At 51.1% G+C, this 18,625-nt stretch overlaps 1 protein-coding gene across 2 annotated transcripts in view; it reads right to left on the bottom strand.

Annotated features, from left to right (window-relative positions):
* The window catches only part of PLEKHN1 (pleckstrin homology domain containing N1), a 53,336-nt gene that overhangs the window by 13,321 nt on the left and 21,390 nt on the right, over nt 1–18,625 (bottom strand). For both annotated transcript variants that reach the window (XM_075906816.1, XM_075906815.1), the window contains exons 6-8: nt 13,815–13,939; nt 7,374–7,523; nt 6,480–6,560 (exon numbers count right to left, since the gene is read on the bottom strand). In XM_075906816.1, coding sequence (XP_075762931.1) covers nt 6,480–6,560; nt 7,374–7,523; nt 13,815–13,939 — 356 coding nt within the window. The remainder of the gene's footprint in view (nt 1–6,479; nt 6,561–7,373; nt 7,524–13,814; nt 13,940–18,625) is intronic.

Here is an 18,625-nt window from a genome sequence, read left to right as displayed (position 1 = left end):
CTACCCTAGCTAGTCTGCCATGGTCCAAGTGTTAACAATTTGTAAGAGCACAGTGATTTAAGCTTGGTCTAGACTCAAAATTAGGTCAGCACCACTCCATAGTTCAGACGAGTGAAAAATCCGCATCCCTAAGCAGCGGAGTTAAGCCAACCTAAATCCCAGTGTAGACAGCACCACATCAACAGAATAATTCTTCTGTTGACAGCCTACATACCATCTCTCCGAGAGGTGGTATATCTGCACCAACAGGAGAAACTTTATCAGTGTAAGTACTGTCTACACTGAAACACTACACCAGCACCGCTTCAGTGCTGACAAACCTCTTGCCTTTTTTGCTTTTGTTTCATCTCAAGAAGTGGGCTGTGCCCACGAAAGCTCATGATACCATCTCTGCGTGTTGTGATAATCTCTAAGGTGCTGCAAGACTACTTGCCTTTTTTGAAGCAGGCCTAGCTCAAAGCACATTAACTAACTGTTCACACATGTCCACAGGGTGCACGTGGACAAGTAGATGGTGGCAGAGTAGATTCACACCCAACTTGCCACCATTTGTGTACACAAGCCCTTAATCTCACTGAGAATCATTTAGGTGCCTAAATCACTTTGGTGTTTTAAAAAAACTTTGCCCATAAAAGTTTCAGAAAGTATTCAGGTGCCTAAATACCTTTAAAAACCTGACCCTAAGTGACTTGCCCAGGGTCACGCAGAAAGTCTATGGCACAGTCAGGAACTGAACCCAGAACTTCTGAGTCTGACCTCTGCACCTTAGCCACAAGCCCAGCCTTTCCTATTAATTTGTACATAATGCACAAAAAAAATGCCTTTAAAAACACTGTGAATATGGCTTAACCACCCAAGCCATGTAAATTATTTGTAAAGCGTTGCTGAGCTTGGACCTGTGGAAAAACAAGCTTTCCCCTGTACCACTGGTTTTAAATTCAAGCGACTTTCTGGTTGGTTTCCCCATGTGAATTGCAAATATTGCCCCGGATGCAGTTTGGTTGGTTGGGTGAATAGAATAAGATGGATGAAGACATTATCTCTAGTTATGGATTTAAGGGTTAATATACCTCAATGTGCCGCTAAGAGTCACTGAAGGGATTGTCTTTCCAAATAAATCAGATACAGTGGGAGTGGCATATTCACTATAAAATACCTAGGACCTTCCAGCTTTGCAAACATAAATCCTCACAACAGGCCGGCCTGGGAAGCACCAATAGCTCCCTTTACTCCATGGCTGTGTCTAGACTGGCTAGTTTTTCCGCCAAAGCAAATGCTTTGGCGGAAAAACTTGCCAGCTGTCTACACTGGCCACTTGAATTTCCACAAGAACACTGACAATCTCATGTAAAAAATCAGTGCTTCTTGCGGAAATACTGTGCTGCTCCCGTTCGGGCAAAAGTCCAGGATCTTTGTTTCTTGAGAGCCCCGCTCACTTGTAGCCTGGTGTCATCACAGCCTTGTTTGTGAGGGAGCGGCATTTTGCATGGCAGCCAAGTCGTGTTAGAGGCTGGTGACCTTCGGGTGGGGAAGATGAGCCAGGAATTAAGAAGCGCTTTACAAAGGTCCCGTTTCATGCAGATGTCCCCAGTGACCAGTCTGGGGAAGGGACACATAGCAAACAGGAGATGGGCAGATTCCAGACGGAAAGGCCAAACTCATCTGTAGTGCAGCTCTCCTGAGGTCCGAGGAGTCATCCGTAGCCCAGGGGCTCTCAAGCTTTTTGGCCCGCAACCCACCCTGCTCAACGCAGACCTTCCCGTGGACCACCAGCCAACCACGCATGATGAGAAGATGGCTGCAGGAGTGCGTTGAGGGGGCAAGGCCTGGCTGGGAGGCGGAGGGCAGGGGAGGGCTGGCCAGGAGGTTGGATGCCGGAGTGGGCTGGCTGGGATTCTAGCCAAAGGGAGCAGTGGGAAAGCTTCCAGGTGAGCGGTTTCCTGCACTGCCATTTCCCTACGTTCCGGCAGCCTGCAGAGCCGCTTACTCCTCCCACGAGCTGGATCCAACCCACAAGGCTTGGGGCTCCCCTCCCCCACCCTCGTCCCCCCCCACAGCCAACCTTGTGAGGGGGGAGGGTGTGTGGCTGCAGCACTACCGCAGGCTCCCTGCTGCGGGGGCAGGGTATGTGTGCAGCCCCAAGCCCACGGCCCACCTGCAAGACAGTCACGTACCCCTAGTGATCCATGGACCACCCTTTGCGAACCACTGCTTTAGCTCCATGTATCCATACACTTGGCTCAGTGCAGGTCAACATTTTCCAGACCTCACTGGTTCTTTCAGGGTCAGATCTTCCCAGCTAGTTTCACCGGTGTGCAATTCTTTCCAGACAGCTTCTTGGCCTGATTGTCAGCTGCCTTGTGCAGTGCAAAGTAGATGTGAAATGCTCCCAAGCCAGAATAGCAGCATTTTACACCTTCTCTATGCTGGAGCAAATCACTGCACCAGGCGCGGAGCATATAGAATTGCCATGCATAGCAGGGGCAGAATGAGTGTGTAACAGTCAGAACATACAACCCAGATCGGGAGGTTCCACACCTCTTTGGATTTGCCCCTCTTGCTGCTGTAAAGAGGATGGGACTATGCAAGAAGCAGAACTCAGATATGTCCCCGCAGGTTCTTACTCTGTGCCCTAGTGAAATCAAGGACTGTTTGTTCACAGTGCACTGTTTGGAAATCACCCGTGAAAACGTGCAGGTGCACGTGGGAATTCCAACCGGCCCATGAACATGCCAGTTTACAGTGGTACGAGAGGCTGGCTAAGGGCACTGCAGGCTTGTGTGTTTCGTTTTCCTCAGCAAACCTGGCTCTGGTGGGTATGGCTGGCTTTGGGGAACGTGCCAGCTGTTTGCCTTGTTATACGGTGTCACAGTAAGGGGCCAGATGTGAAAAAGGGGGTCGGCTGAAGAACAGTGCTAGAAGAGTTATAATGGAGTCATGGGCTAGCAGGGTACTTCTGTCTATGCTCCTAGGGCCTCTGTAATAGAACTAGTCATTCACTATCTCCTGGGGTATTTCTTTGCCACGTTACAGGATGGTGATCTCGTGACTAGAGCAAAAGGGGGGGCCTGAGAGTTAGATCTCCACGGGTCTGATCCTATCTCACACTCGATCCTAGTCCTGGTTTGGTGTGTGATCGTGCCAGGGAAAGTCAAGTCACCGTTTCGTGCCTCAATTTCCCCACTGGGATAATAAATTGCTACTTCCCTGCCTGTGAGGCGTTCGTGAATGAGCGCGTGTGAAGCGCTGCGAGGCGCAGGGATGGAAGGTGCGGTGAAAGGGCTCAGAGTGCTGGTACATTTATTGTTCCAGCACATCTCGGTCTGACTGGAGACACCACACCCTGATTAGTAATCGCACTGCAAGCTTGCAGCTGGGAAATCTGCTGCGGTGTGGAACATTCTACACCCTCATACGCAGGGAAAGGCTCCCTGCCACCGCCCTGCCAGCACAGCCCCAGAGCAAATGTGGGGAAATAATGCCAGCCCTCCGCAATGCCTGGCATTCCAGCTGGTGAGCGAGCCCAGTACAGGAAATCAGCTTTCAGGGTGTGGGTGGGGACCCCCTGGGATTCCCATCTCGGCCATCTCCAAAGCCCCACCGCGCTGGAGTAATCTGCCCTGCAGCTGAGAAGAGCTGGTTGCAGCTTCGGCCAGGGCACATCAATGCTACGCTCTACAGCCCCCCTCCTGGCACCGAACCCGGGGCATGTCCAAAAGGCAGCTGGCAGGTGCTGTCTCAGGCTGGCGGCCAGCAGAGAGTCCAGAACAGCAGAAGGGAGGGAGGTCACTCACCCAGAGCAAGGGAGGGGACTAGCCTGGAAGTGAGGGGGAGAAAAGGCCCAGGATTACCCCTTCCATCTCCCAGCCACATGCTCCTGGCTCCTGGGAGGCTGCTTCAGCTTTGGTCAGCAGCCTTGCCCTTTGCTCTCTACCCCGGAGGGAAGAGCAGCTCCTGTTTGCAGTCCTGTGCCGCGCAGGCCTAATGCTACGAGCTGCCGAGCGCCCCAACCCCAGCTGACTCCTTCCTCTCAGGGGCAGGCTGGATCCTGTCGCACGAGGACAGAGGGTGCCATCGTCACGGCTTTGGGGAGCCGTCAGGCCCTGGATCACATGCAGCTTGAAACACAGAGGCTAGCCCGCGGGAGCTGGATACGTCGGAACCTCTCTGTCACTGACCCCTCTCTGGGCACTGGGCGCTGCTTTTAGTCCCATCTCCCAGCTTCTGGCAAAGATGAGACTCCTACGTCCGCCGCCTCAGACATTTGGGGCTCCTCTCCCCCTCCTCTGGCACTGAGCTGGCTCCCTCCCATGCACCGCACTGGCAGCTCCTCTTCTGCATTCCCAGGGCTGTGCCCTGGGGCCTTTCCCCATCAAGGTGAGTCAGAACCTGCTGTGCTAGGTGAAGGCAGCCTCAGCCTACTCCATCCAAGGGGGCCCGATCTGCCCCTCCGCCCCCAACCAATGACAATTCCTGTTTTCTGCAGGGAGTCCAAGATCAAAAGTGTCTGGTGCCTCCTTCCCCACCCCCCTCAGACGGGATCTTCGCTCTCAGGGCAGAAGCCTCAGCAGGAGGCTCTCCTGCCTCCACATGTCTGTGGTTCCCGCTGCCGCCTCAGGAGCCTGATGAATCACGGCGGCAGAAAGCACAGCCACTAACGCGGACCCCTGGCCGCCGTGGGAAGGGGATGCCAAAGGGAACAGGGGGTCTGTTATCACTGGCCTCACATTTCCAAAGTGACTAGTCATGTTAGGAGCCCCACTTTAGCTCCCTTACAGTAGGGGTGGGGAGCCTTTTTCAGGTTGGGGGCTACTGACCCACAGAAAAATCAGTTGGGGCCAGTGCAGGCTCTCCACTGTGGAGCCGGGGCCTCGGAGCCTTGGGGACCGGATCCAGGTAAGCCGGGGGCTGCATCCAGCCCCCAGGCCCGAGGTTCCCCACCCCTGCCTTACCGAGGCCCTATACTTAGCTGGCGGGTGGCCCAGGCTCTCTGAAAGCCAGGCCCCTTAGGCGGAGTACCCTAAAATCGCTGAGTTGCTTTTGCAAACAAGCCGTTATCTGGCGGGAGGGGGGAGTTATCGCTGGATTCCTCCTCCCCTCGCCCCAGCCCCTTGTCGGCACTAGCCCTCTCCTCTGAGCCCCGGGGGCACCAAGCATCTGGCTGTAGTCACAGCTGATGCTAAGGCGGCTGCTCATTCCTTTCCTGGCTTCCAAAGCATGTCCCCTCCTGGAGCCAAGACGGAGAGACTGTGTATGGTATGTCAGCGATGGGCATTTCCTGGGGCCTTGGCCTTTGCCAGAGCTGTCCTGCCTTTAGGACAATTCGGGACAGCTCCCCCCGTGCTGTGGGGTGCCCCCCAGCAGCCACCCCAACCATCCTATGATTCTGCAACCTCATGCACAGGTCTCAGGGCAGCCTTGGGGACTACCTGTGGCCAGCAGCAGGATTCCCCCCCCACACGCACACACACTGTGGCGGCGGGAGCCGTGGGCAAGCAAAGCGACGCAGCAGCCTGCTCCGTGCTCCACCCTCTCCCAGCTTCACTCCACTTCACCACCGCAGCAGGAAGCAGAGCAACCTGACGCCAGCCCGCACCACGTCCCCATGCAGGAGCTGAGTGCAGGGGGCCTGCTGCCACCCCATGCCAGACTCCCCAGTAATCCCGCAGCTTGCGTCGCCTGGGGGAAGGGGATTTGGAGATGGGGTGCAAAGGGGGCGGGGGACGGGAAGAGGCGGGGCAGAGCAGGGACGGGAAGAGGCAGGGCGGAGCGTAGGGGAAAGGGGTGGGGTGGAGTGGAGGGCACGTTGCTTGGAATGGCAGCCACCCACCCAGCCGCCCTCCTGGCTTTGCTCCCACCCCGGGAGATGAGATGTTGGCTACACTAGGGAAACCCAACAGACATTCCCCGGTGCTGCTCAGATTTTCAAGCCTTTATGGGCAGGTCCAGAGGTTGCTCCAGACCCTCACTTTTCACTGAGTCCCTGTGTGGTACCCGTCAGCCTAAAACATAGTGGATGGAGACAACAACCAAACCCAACGCACCTACCAGGCTCAGCTCCAGCCAGCCAACTCCGGGCACCTTGCCCCGGAGAAATCACACAGGCCACCTGGTGCCAGCCCCTGCTTTCCGCCAGGAGGACGGAGCCCGCCCACAGACTCCAGCAGAGATGCAGGGAGACTGCGGAGGGGCCGTGCCGGGCGTGTCTCAAGCTGGCGTGGAATGCAGGGCTGCCACTCATCCAGTTCTGAGCCCCAAGTAAACATTCAGCAGCCTCCTCCCAAACACCGAAACACCCGGACCGAGAACTCCCTTCCTCCTGGACTTTTGCAAGGGGGTTCTCACGGGAGGATCCCTTACGACATCAGAGTTGGCTTACTGGCCGCAGGAACGGGGGTGGGGAAAGCAAAGAGATGGGATCTCAGCGAACTAAAATGAAGGGATGTAGGGGGTGAGGAAGGACTTGAAAACACACATACCTTGAAGTAGAGGCCATTGCGCTCTTCAGAGATGATCACCAGCGTGGACGGGTACAGGATCAAAAGCCTGTCATGCTGCTCCTGAGAGAGCCCGGGGGAAGGGAGTTAACATCCAAAGAGGCAGAGGAAAACAACTAAGGGCGGGCCTGATCCTTAGCATACTGAGATCAGCGAGAGCCTGAGCATTCTTTCCTTGCTCTTCGAATCATGGCCAGTGACTTAGAGGTGCCTTTATTGTTCTACATTACAACAGCTAGAAAAGTGCAGCTTCTAGGCAACATCCCTGCTGGCGCCAACATTCACCCTCGTGACCCGGCCAACCTTTACACACGTTTCACTTTACACAGGGGGTCCTCCCATTGAGCGCAACTGCAGCTGGAGCGTGCACAGGTAAACCCACGCTGAAGGATGTGCAGGATCCAGGGCACATGACTTTTCCTTCTGGGGAATTTGGGGGTGGAGGGTTGATGTTTCTGTTCATATTTGACTCAAGCTATTGCTTTCCTTTTCTTTCAACACACACGCACATGCACGCATCATGGATCTGCACATCACAAACCCCTGGCACCTCGCCTGGCCCGGTGCTGCTCCCTAGTTATGCCCACTGGCTCTTGTGCTGATCCACAGAGGCACAGCCAGCCTGGGGAACATGCACGGGGCTTCGCGGTCTGCAAGGCTAAGGCCAGGGGGTGTACCGATGGGAGATTTGGTTTAGTAACTAGCATGAACATAGGAGGGCATGTGAATGGGAGGAGCCAGCTGGTGTGAAGAGGCGGGCTGTGGAAAATAGCGCCCCCTGTTGGATTCTCATTGTACAGACAGAGGATTGGTTTCCTGTGACTGGATCTACTCACTTTTTCCTGGCAACAGCAAGTTGTTTATTAAGGGTCCTACCTGGAAAGGCAAATGCTGCAGCTTCACTTTGGAGACGCAGAGGACATCGCCGAGGGACTCCCGTTGGGTCCCTCTCCATTCTTGGACAGGCATATTCTGCACAGACCACCTCAGTTCCTCTTTCCTGAAGGAGTTCTGCTTCCAGTCGCTCTAAGGAAACGGGGAGCAATGAGCAGGCACGTGAGGACCAGGTGGAACGAATGGAAAAAACAAGTCTACTCACGCGAGAGAGCCTTCTCAAGCCATTGAGCACCTCCCCTGCCTGCCACCCTCCCCAGATTCAATTGGAAGCTAAACTAAACTGTTCTTGAAGGTCTAAGTTCCATTAACTGTTTTATTCTCCATCATTTATTATATTTGCATTGCTGGACTATTGCTGGGAGTGGGAGAGTAACGAGGTAAGTTGTTTTTTGGGTATAGTTCAAACTTAGCTGGAAGAAGAAAGAATAAAAACCTGGTGTAAAAACAAACGTTCTACCCCAGAATTAATAATAATTTGCCTCGGTTTCCTTGTCTACAAAATGGGGCTAAAACAGCCTGGGAGAAAGGTGCTGGAAGTGTTTTTCCTAGAACCCCACACTGAGTCAGTAGCAAAGTCATGAAGAAAACACAGCTCTTGACTTTAGACCTATTTCCTAACTATCCTCCTCCTTCAAAAGCTTTTCAGCCTTGGGAAATATGCAGAAGCATTCAGGGGTGAGGTGTTTATTCAGGTTGAACCCAAACCTCTGAACTTTCAGGCTATGCCTACACTGCACAGTTATTTCGGAATAAGTTATTCCGGAATAGTTATTCAAAATAGCTTATTTTGAAATAGCACGTCTACACTGAAGGGAAGCCTCAAAATTAGTCCGAGGCAGGCTTCCTAATGTAGACGTGCTATCTTGATTTACAGCCCCCGAAGGAATCACTTAGCAGAAGTGGAACGTCTGCACACACCTTATTTCGAAATAGCTATTTCTATTTTGGAATAGGTGTTATTCTTCATAGAATGAGGTTTACAAAAGTCGGAATAAGCCGTCTGTTATTTCGAAATTATTTCAAAATTATTTCGAAATAACAGAATTGCTGTGTAGACGCTTGCATAGTTATTTCAGAATAAAAACTATATAGACACACCCTTAGAGATTTTTCCCTCACTGCAGCTCATTCCTGGTTTCTTCCACTGCTCACACCTGCTAGCATGTCCTTTTTAAAGATCTAACACAAAAACTGAGAGACGTGTACCAAAGGGAAGTTCCAAAATTAAAACACACGCACTGGTCAGATGTCTCCCAAATTTCTTGGATCCTTGTATCACAGAAACTTGAAGTTCACACTGAAGATAGCCTCCTATATCTAGGCCTCCAAAAATAAAATGCAAACATGTCCGCAGGCAAGTTGATTGTGTGTCTATCTAGGAATGGGTTGGCATCGATAGCATAAGGAGGAGGCAGAAGAGAACCTGGAGTGTGCATATTGCCTATGAACTTGAACTTATTAGACAAGCTGCTTAACAAATAAGAGTAAGGAAACCCAGATCAACTCTCTGCCCTGGTATTTAAAGATCTACTGTTACTTGTTTGAGATATTTCATCTGTTTGAGGGTATGTCTCGACTACATGCCTCTGTCGCCAGAGGCATGTAAATTAGGCTACTCAACATAGTCAATGAAGCTGGGATTTAAATATCCCCGGCTTCATTAAAATAAAAATGACCGCCGCACTGTGCCGGCTCAGCTGATCGTCGGCACAGCGCGGCAGTCAAGATGCAGATCGATGGACAGGGAACGCCTTTGTCGACCGTTCCCTTATGCCTCGTGAAACGAGGTTTACAGGAGCGGTTGACAAAAGCGTTCCCTGTCGACCGAGCCGCGTCTTGACTGCCACACTGTGCCGAAGATCAGCTGAGCCGGCACAGCGCGGCGGTCATTTTTATTTTAATGATCCCGGGGATATTTAAATTCTGGCTTCATTGACTATGTCGGGTAGTCTAATTTACATGCCTCTGGCGACAAAGGCATGTAGTCTAGACATACCCTTAGAGAGAGCCACATACATCACTGGCAGCAGCGCTAGCAAAAGAGTTATAAATAACAATAGCCCAACAAAAGACCATTGAGGCAGGGAATAACAGTCATGGGCTAGAAGGATGGACATTCAAGCCCACGCTACACTGATGAATGCTAATTATGAGGCTAATGATTAGCACAGGTGACTGGGGAATCTATACCTGCCTTGGTCATTGTGCCATCTCTGTCCTCCTTCCGGCTTTGTCTACACTGCAAGTTTTGTCCCGCATTAGCATGAGTCGTGACATCATCAGCATATTTTCTGCCAATTCTTTTTGCGCAAAAAGAAGCAGTGAAGCCGCTTCTGTTTTGCGCAAACCCCCCCAAAAACACCTCTCCGAGGCGTAAGGATATTGAGCAAAAGGGATTTTTGCCCAAAATGGAAGCGGCTACACTGCTTCTTTTTGCACAAAAAGAATTGGCAGAAAATATGCTAATGATGTTGCAACTCATGCTAATGAGTCCCTCATTAGCATATTTTCTGCTGCAAAAACGTGCAGTGTAGACATAGCCTCCATGTGCATGCTGGGGCTTTGCTACAGACCCAGGATTAATGACCATTCGTACATAAAAGGCTTGATTAGCAGTGGGGCTGCCAGATGAAAAATCTACATGCCTTTCCAAAGCCTATTTTTACAATAGGTCCCTGCTTAATAAAATCCCAGAGTGCAGTAACCCCTGACTGACAGCGCAGCTCATGGACTCGTTAGGCAAGTTCTCTCCTCAGCGCTCTGCCTGACAGCTGATTTCCTGTCTGCTCCTGGCGGCCGGGCTGCTCTCCTCCATCAGCAGAGAAATGTTTGATAGGTGTGGAAATCGTGGCTCCCTGGCGCTCAGCTATTCCAGACAGACTGGAAATTGTGAGTGGTTGGCCTGTCAGACAACTCCTGCCTTGCACTTCCTTGTACCAGGCCTAATGATTCATGCTGGGAGCAAACTGACAAGGGTGGCTAAACCAGTGGATTGGCAGCGCACGGGAGATTTTGCCCAGAGTGTCTAAGGCCTTGGAAGGATCCTCTGACTGGACAGGTAGTTGTGGGAACACCCAGCCAGTGTTTTCTCTCTCAGATACACCTGACATCTGGCTGTGAGTGCAGCTCAGCATCACCCAGCTCAGACTGCAGCCTAATGGAACAAGGCGTCCCTTGCACTCGGAAAGGACTGGGGGTATGTCTACACTAGAAAGTTAGTTCGAACTAACGGACGTTAGTTCGAACTAACTTTCCTATGCGCTACACTAGCGCTCCGCTAGTTCGAATTTGAATCGAACTAGCGGAGCGCTTAGTTCGAACTAGGAAAACCTCATTTTACGAGGACTAACGCCTAGTTCGAACTAGCTAGTTCGAACTAAGGGCTGTGTAGCCCTTTAGTTCGAACTAGTGGGAGGCTAGCCCTCCCCAGGTTTCCCTGGTGGCCACTCTGGCCAACACCAGGGAAACTCTATGCCCCCCTCCCGGCCCCGGACCCCTTAAAGGGGCACGGGCTGGCTACGGTGCCCGTGCCAGGTGCAAGCCTGCCAGCACCCAGCTAGCAGACCCTGCACCTGGCACGGCACAGAGCCACCCACCCGATGCCCCCCAGCCCACCCCCTCTTGCCGGGACCAGGCTGGCGGCTCCCGGGAGCTTGCCCTGGACCGCAAGAGGCGGGCACCTTCATGGGCTAGTGCGGACATCGTGGACCTCGTCCACGATCTCCGCACTAGGCACAGGAAAGTGGCCGTCTAGGGCAGGAGAGCTGCCAGCCTGGCCACCCAGGACCAGGTGTGCATGAAAATCAAGGGGGTCCACTGAGACCCCCGACACTGAGCCCTGAGCTTACAATGGCCGTACTGGGTCAGACCAAAGGTCCATCTAGCCCAGTAGCCTGTCTGCCAACAGCGGCCAACCCTAGGGACCCTGGAGGGGATGGACCGAAGATAATGACCAAGCCATTTGTCTCGTGCCATCCCTCTCCAGCCTTCCACAAACTTTGGGCAGGGACACCACTCCTACCCTCTGGCTAATAGGACTCCATGGACCCAACCTCCATCACTTTATCTCACTTCCCTTTAAACTCTGTTCTAGTTGTAGCCTTCACAGCCTCCTGCAGCAAGGAGTTCCGCAGGTTAACTATTTGCTTTGTCAAGAACAACAACTTTCTCTTACTAGTTTCAAGCCTGCTACCCATTCCTTTCCTTTGGTGTCCTCTAGTCCTTCTTTATGGGAACTCAGGAAGAACTTTTCTGAATGCACCCTCTCCACCCAACCCCTGCTTTTAGAGACCTCTATCCTGTCCCCACTCCGTCTCCTCTTTTCTAAGCTGAACAGTCCCAGTCTCTGTAGCCTTTCTTCATCTGGGACCTGTTCCCAACCCCTGATCATGTTAGTTGCCCTCCCCTCTCCCAGCCTTTCTCTTCCGCTCTCCCACCTCCTTTTCCCAGTGTCCCCCAGTTTTTTTCAATAAAGACAGAGTCAATGTTGGAAGAAACGTTATCTTTATTTTGTACATCAATAAGAAGAGGGGCTAGGGAAGGGTAAGTGGAAGGAGGTGAGGGAGGAATGGGGTACGAGCCCCCGATGGGGAGGACTGGGCTGGCTCTGCGGGCTTCTGGGGGTGGAAGCTCTCCTGCAGCCCCCCAATTACTCCCTCTCCCCAGATGGCAGCCTGCGGCAAGTGCAGCCGGGCTGATGGCCGAGTGGTGTGATGTGCCCAGTGTGGGCACTCAGGGCACTCCAAGCCAGAACTTCTTTGGAAGCGGGGCACCCCTTAGAACTGTGTGTCCGGGGTGGGGGTCGGGACCCTTTAAGCGCAGCCCTCGGCTAGCCTGAGACAGCATCTCCATGCTCTAAGTCCTCCTTTTATGCCCTGCCGGCACTGCTTCCGGCCATCCTTAAGCCCGGTTCAGAGTCCACTCAATGTGGACTTACTAGTTCGAACTAGCAAAACGCTAGTTCGAACTAGTTTTTAGTTCTAGATGCGTTAGTTCGAACTAGCTTAGTTCGAATTAACTAATTCGAACTAAGTTAGTTCGAACTAGCGCTGTAGTGTAGACGTACCCTGAGATAGCAGGGCCATCTCCCCTTCTTCTCCCCCCCACTTCTACTTTAGCCCTCCTTTCTGGATTGCTACAAGTGATAAGTTAAACCAGGAGTCAGGACTCCTGGGTGCCATCCCTAACTCTGCCACTACTTGACTGTGTGACCTTGGGAGAGTTACCTAACCCTCTTGGTGCCCCGGCTTGCCCCTCTGTGAAATGGCGAGGAGAATAACCACCTGCCTCAGAAGGGAGTTGAGGGGCTTAATTAAATGTGTGCAGGGTGCCTGAAAAGCCTTAAATGGAAGGTGCCATATCAGGGCAAAGTTATCATCTATCATCACCATTCCAAGCCAATATTCTCTTCTACTACTCCAGAATACCAGAAGGGTTTGCTACTGAGTGAGGCACGGCACTTTCCTTTCCCTCCTCCTTCCCCTGTGCTGCCAGCTCCTGCTGGCCCATGGAGAATGAGATTAGAACCACAAGTGAAGATTGGGGGCTCGGCCTCTCAGCGGCCTTAGCAACTTGCAATGAATCCTTTACACCAGCCAAGAGAATTGCTCACTAGTGGTTGCATCTGGGGAGGGAATTGGAGACAGGGCCAATATGTGTGTGGGGGGAGAGAGAGGGAGGAGGAGGAGGTTCATTCGACCTGGGCCTCAAACTCAAAGGGGGCCTCAAATCTGGACACTTGTTAATGTTTTGGCCTTTGATGAGTTTCACAATTTTTTTTATGTGCATCCTTCTTGGACCAAAATGTGGCTCGCTCGCTCAGCTCAGAGCTGCACATGGAAGTAAAAAAGATTTGGGATAAGATGTCATTTCTTTGGTTAACCGACACAGATTTTGTCATACTAAAAAGAGTTTAAAATGTTCATTAATATGAATAAAAATACATCGGTTCTGATGGCACAAGATCAGACTGTGATGAATGTGTCCTCTCAGATCAGCTGATTATATAAACAAACCACTACAAGTGGCTGGTGCTGGATCAGTGCCGTCATTTTTTATTTTTATTATGGCTCAGGGCCTCTAAAGCTGGAAGTGGCCTGGGTCCCTCTGGACCGCTGAGAGGGCTTGATTGGAGATGCTCCCAACCCCTAGTGAAGCAATCAGCTGCTTAACCTGGGTCCCCAGATATCAGGAATAAACCACAGTGCCATGGTATGTAGAAAGTTGAGAACAACTGACTCAAAAAGCATGTGGATCCCAGACAAGGAAAGCTGAGCAGTCTACAGTAGAAATGCACCTCTTACTTCTCTCCTGAATAGTTCACTCTCGGATCAGTGAATGAGGAAAAACGTCATGCATTGCTTTAAAAAACAAATAGATCATCTGGTTCCCAGCCAGGTCCCCACGGCCCATGGCACTAACCTGATATGGGAGAGACCCATCCAGGTTTCCTCCACTGAGTTGGATCTGTTTCTCCAGATGATAAAGCCATCGCTTGAGCTCCGACTCGCTGGGGCAATACACAATAAGGGGGTTCAGCAGGGGACCTAGGGACACAAGGCAGAAGATGATCTGAGCATATATCGAAGAATGCTAAGCGCTACCATGGTGCTGCAAGCGTTAATCAGCTCTCCCTGGTTGCTAGGCAATAGTGCACTGTGCTCAGCCAATGAGAGAGTTTGTTCTGATGATGTCACACTTGCCCATTGAGCTGGGAGAGATGTGAGAGAGTTCTCCCAGGTTTTCCCAGCCTGCTAAAATAGTTGAATGTGGCTCTTAAAGGGGCTCTGTCGGGTAGAATTAGATCCCAAATGCAGGGACCTAATTATGAGCTTTTACGAAACTTGAGATGGCTAGAAATGTTGATGTGTTACAAAAATCCAGCCAGAAAAGTGTTTTTAAAATTGCCCTGTTGTTTTTTTCAATCACGGTGCACCACTTACAGCTTGGAATCAGATGTGAAAATAGCCTGTTCCTTCTCCCTTTCGTTTCTAGTCCTTTATCTTGTCCATTTCTCATGCCCTAGCTACATTGCTGCTGTGTTTGGGTTGCAAAGTGGGTCCAATTTTTAACATTCTTTTCTATGTAAATTATGACATATAAAAGAATAAACATTTGTATCGTTTTTTTTAAGCATTCCTTTAAGAAAAGCAGTTGGGATTACCTCTGCTGTGGCAAATTTTCACTGTTCACTTCTGAATGTTTGAAAACCCTCCATAAGTGTGAGCAATGTTTCAATTTCTGACAAAAGCAAATTTAAGATTTGGCTAATCAAAAAAGTGTGTTTATTTCTGACATTTTACACTTTTTTGTACTGCTTCCCCAAATAGCGTACTACTTTTAACCCATTTGATATGTATTTGACACTTTTAGTTTTTTGTTGTTAATTCCCAAAACCTGCAGGAGGCCACAAAGCTATTTGCTTACTGTGTTACTGTGGCGTAGCCAGAACGGGCAAGTGGATGGGCCTTGCCCCTGATTTTGGGTGGGTGGGAAATGACTGGTGGGGTGTAGGAACAATGGGGCCATTCCTCTCCCCCCAGCTGGCCTTGTAGAGGTGGAGGGATCGATGCTCTGGCCAGGGCCACAATAAAATGGGAGCCTCCAGAAAAATATGTGCCCTGCACCCCCACCCACTTTGTGCACACCCCCTTACTCCACTTGCAGGGCACTCCTGCTATGGAAGGGGTGGGCGTGCCAGGGCTTGTCCAGGTGCTCTCGGCAGGGAGCAGATCAGGGCACTGGGGCTTGCCCCACTTCCCCTTCACTCCAGATGGGGGGGGAGGGGGCAGGATCAGGGCATGGAGGCTTGCAAGGCCTTGACTTTGCTCCCTTTCAGGAGCGCTGGGTGAGCAGAGCAGAACTAGCCCCCGACCTCACTCCCCTGGCCCAGTGGGAGCAGAGGCAGAGCTGGGAGCGGGTGGGCCTGTAGGTGTGGGCCCAGGTCCACCCGTGGCCATGCCCCTGCTGCACTGCCAAATACATTTTGTGCGGGACGATTTCTAACTGCTCTCAGACCCAGCCTTGCTGTATGAAATGACACTGGCCACTGTTGATTTTAGTATTTCCAGTTTTCCTTTGCTTAGTGTGCAGACCAAAAATCTCTCGCATCTCTTACTAGTCACTAGGATAACACCCTAGTGACGTAAATAACCTGTTTCCGGCGGGCTGTGTAATGTACACCAGCATTAATAATTAACTAGAAGCCTTTCATTAAAACTGTATGAGATGCCAAATAAGTAACATTCTGGTTGTAGTGACTGCAGGCTGGGGCTCATTCAGATAAGCGAAATCACAGCATGCCATCATGAAAAATCACCAGCCACAGAGTGCTACTTTGCCCTTCCGTTGAACCTTTCATCTTAGAATCTTAGACTTGTTTTACAGTTGTTTATTAATTAAGCCTCTCAACACTCCTGTAAAGCAAGAAAAGTCCTCCTATGTCCATTGTACAGGTACGAAAATTAAGTCCCAGAGCAGTTAAGTGACATGCTCCTTTAGACTGTAAGGGTGTGTCTAGACTACATGCCTCCTTCGACGGAGGCATGTAGATTAGCGAGATCGGAAGAGGGAAATGAAGCCGCGATTAAAATAATCGCGGCTTCATTTAAATTTAAATGGCTGCCCCGATCTGCCAATCAGCTGTTTGTCGGCAGATCGGGGGAGTCTGGACGCGATGCCCCGACAAAGAAGCCTTTCTTCATCGGCACAGGTAAGCCTCGTGAAACCAGGTTTACCTGTGTCGATGAAGAAAGGCTTCTTTGTCGGGGCATCGCGTCCAGACTCCCCCGATCTGCCGACAAACAGCTGATCGGCAGATCGGGGCAGCCATTTAAATTTAAATGAAGCCGCGATTATTTTAATCGCGGCTTCATTTCCCTCTTCCGATCTCGCTAATCTACATGCCTCCGTCGAAGGAGGCATGTAGTCTAGACACACCCTAAGTTCTTTCGGGAAGGTTCTGCCTCTTTCTTACGTGAGTCTGCACAGAAACTAGTCCAATGGGGCTTCTATCTGACTAGGATCTCTGAGCTTTACTGTAATATTAATCGTGTCACATAATGGATGTGGAACAGGAACAGAATCTAGAGGGTCTATTGCTGAAATGAGATTCGTGGGCTCTAGGTTGGATTCCCTTCTGTGTGACCTTGCGGCAAGTTATTCAGTCTCTGTGCTTCAGTTTCCCAATCTGTGACGTGGGGCTAACAGCACTGCCCTCCTTCCCAGGGTGTTCTGAGAATAAATACTCCAATGCCTGACATGTTCAGACTCTATGGTAATAGGGGCCACACGAGTACCTAGCTAGATGCCTGGTCCCCTGCTCCCTTCAATAAGGCATGACCCTTGACTTTGATTTGTTTTTATTTCTCAAAGGTTGGCCAGGAAAACCCGTCCAGGCTCTTCACGCTGCCACATCTAAGCTAAGCTACAAGAAATTCATGTCTCAGCCTAAAGCCCTTGGACATGCTCTGAGCGCCTGTGACAGGTTACGTGGGAGGCTGTGACACAAGAGAAGAGAAGGAGGAGGCTGATAACTCAAGGAGTCACCTTCTGCATTCCCCAGCACCCCAAGAGCGCAGTCGCTCTGGGGTCCCAGGGTGCATCCAGTTTCTGAGCCTTCCCCAGCCACCAGATTCCTCTCTTCTGCTCAGCATCCTCCAGCTCTCCCCAGCACTGACATGGCAGCCATGATGCAAGTCATTGGGATGGAGGGTGCTTTACCAAGTATGGCAAGTGTACTACCAGACTAAATCTTGCTGCACTAAGAAACCAAGAGTGGAAATTATTTGGGGGTTGGGAGGAGGGAGAGGATCAGATGCAGGGGTGATCCAAGGTGTTGCACAAAGTTTCGCTGAGGTTAGGAGCCAGTGCTGGCTGCCAGCCCTTTTGTTCTTAGAAATGCTCTCATGTCTCTGATCTCTGACAGGTTTCTGAGTGCCTCAGAGAGCTCTGTCCTGACAGACAGATGAGGATACTGGTCTGATGAGGATACCAATATTTATCCAGTTGCTAGCAGCTGCAGAGGGTGCAGAATTGCACAGGAATTCATAGGACCCTGTCAAAGTCACTGGCTTTCATAAGGGGATGGTCTTGTGACTAAAACATCTGGACTCAGAGTCGAGAACCACCTTTGCCACTGACTCCCTGTGTGACCGTGGGCATGTTGGTTAGCCCTTCTGTGCCTCAGTTTCTCCATCTCTAGAAGGGGGTCAATGCTTAATGGCCTCACAGAAGGAGGTGAGGATTCCTGGGAGCATGCTAGTACAGCTCTTTCCATTTTCAAAGCACTAAGTATCAGTATTTCTTCCTGTCCCCAGCCCCTCTCCATGTATTTATGCTATGGTAATGGTTAGGAATCGCTATGTGAAAGGCACTGGGCAAACTCAGAACAGAGAGAAGGGCCCTGACCTACAGAGCTTATAGTCCAAAAACAAGATGAGAGACCACAGGTGAATTAAAAAAAAACAGACCGAGGGAGCAACAATGATTAATGATTCATAGATTCTAAGGCCAGGAGGAAACACTGTGATGAATTAACTCCTGTTTGACCCAGAGCGGATCTTTTAGAAACACAGCCCATCTTGGTTCAAAGATTGCCTGCGATGGAGAATCCACCCTAGCACTTGCTAAACTGTTCCAGTGGCTTATTACCCTCACAGCTAAAGACTTGTGCTTCCTTCCTCGTCTGGATTTGTCTAATTTCAACTTCCAGCAACAGGATCCTTTTAAGACTTTGTGGGCTCGATCAAAGGCCCACCCCAGCAGCAGGATGACCAGTGGTCTCACCAGCTGTCTAACCCTATGGTTGGCTTAGTGCAATATATTATTGCTTAACATGCAGTAAAATTCCTACCTGTAATTTACGTTCAGGCTTAATGCAACGTCTTTGATCTGACTCTCTGGAGGACTGCATATCTTCATGTGGTTGAAACATCTCACGGGACACGTCTACACAGACCGTGGCAGCCCACAGCCACGAGTCTCAGAACCTGGGCCACCGGACTCGGTTGCAGCGGGGCTTGAGCGGCAGCACTAAAAGCAGCGGTGTAGACATCGCGGCATAGGCTGGCCCGCTAGCTCGGAAACCCCCACTCCCCTCTTTACCCCCACCCCTGGCCCTATAGCAACATCTGCACAGTTATTTTTGTCACCACAGAGATGGAATCTGTTGCCCTGGGCTTTGAGCCTCGCTCCTGTGGGTTGCCGCTCGCTGTGTAGACAGATTCATGCCA

This window comes from Pelodiscus sinensis, chromosome 23, assembly GCF_049634645.1.
Source record: "Pelodiscus sinensis isolate JC-2024 chromosome 23, ASM4963464v1, whole genome shotgun sequence".
Taxonomy (NCBI): Eukaryota; Metazoa; Chordata; order Testudines; family Trionychidae; genus Pelodiscus; species Pelodiscus sinensis.
Note: the sequence above shows the minus strand (reverse complement) of the source record. Positions and strands in the feature narration are given on the sequence as shown.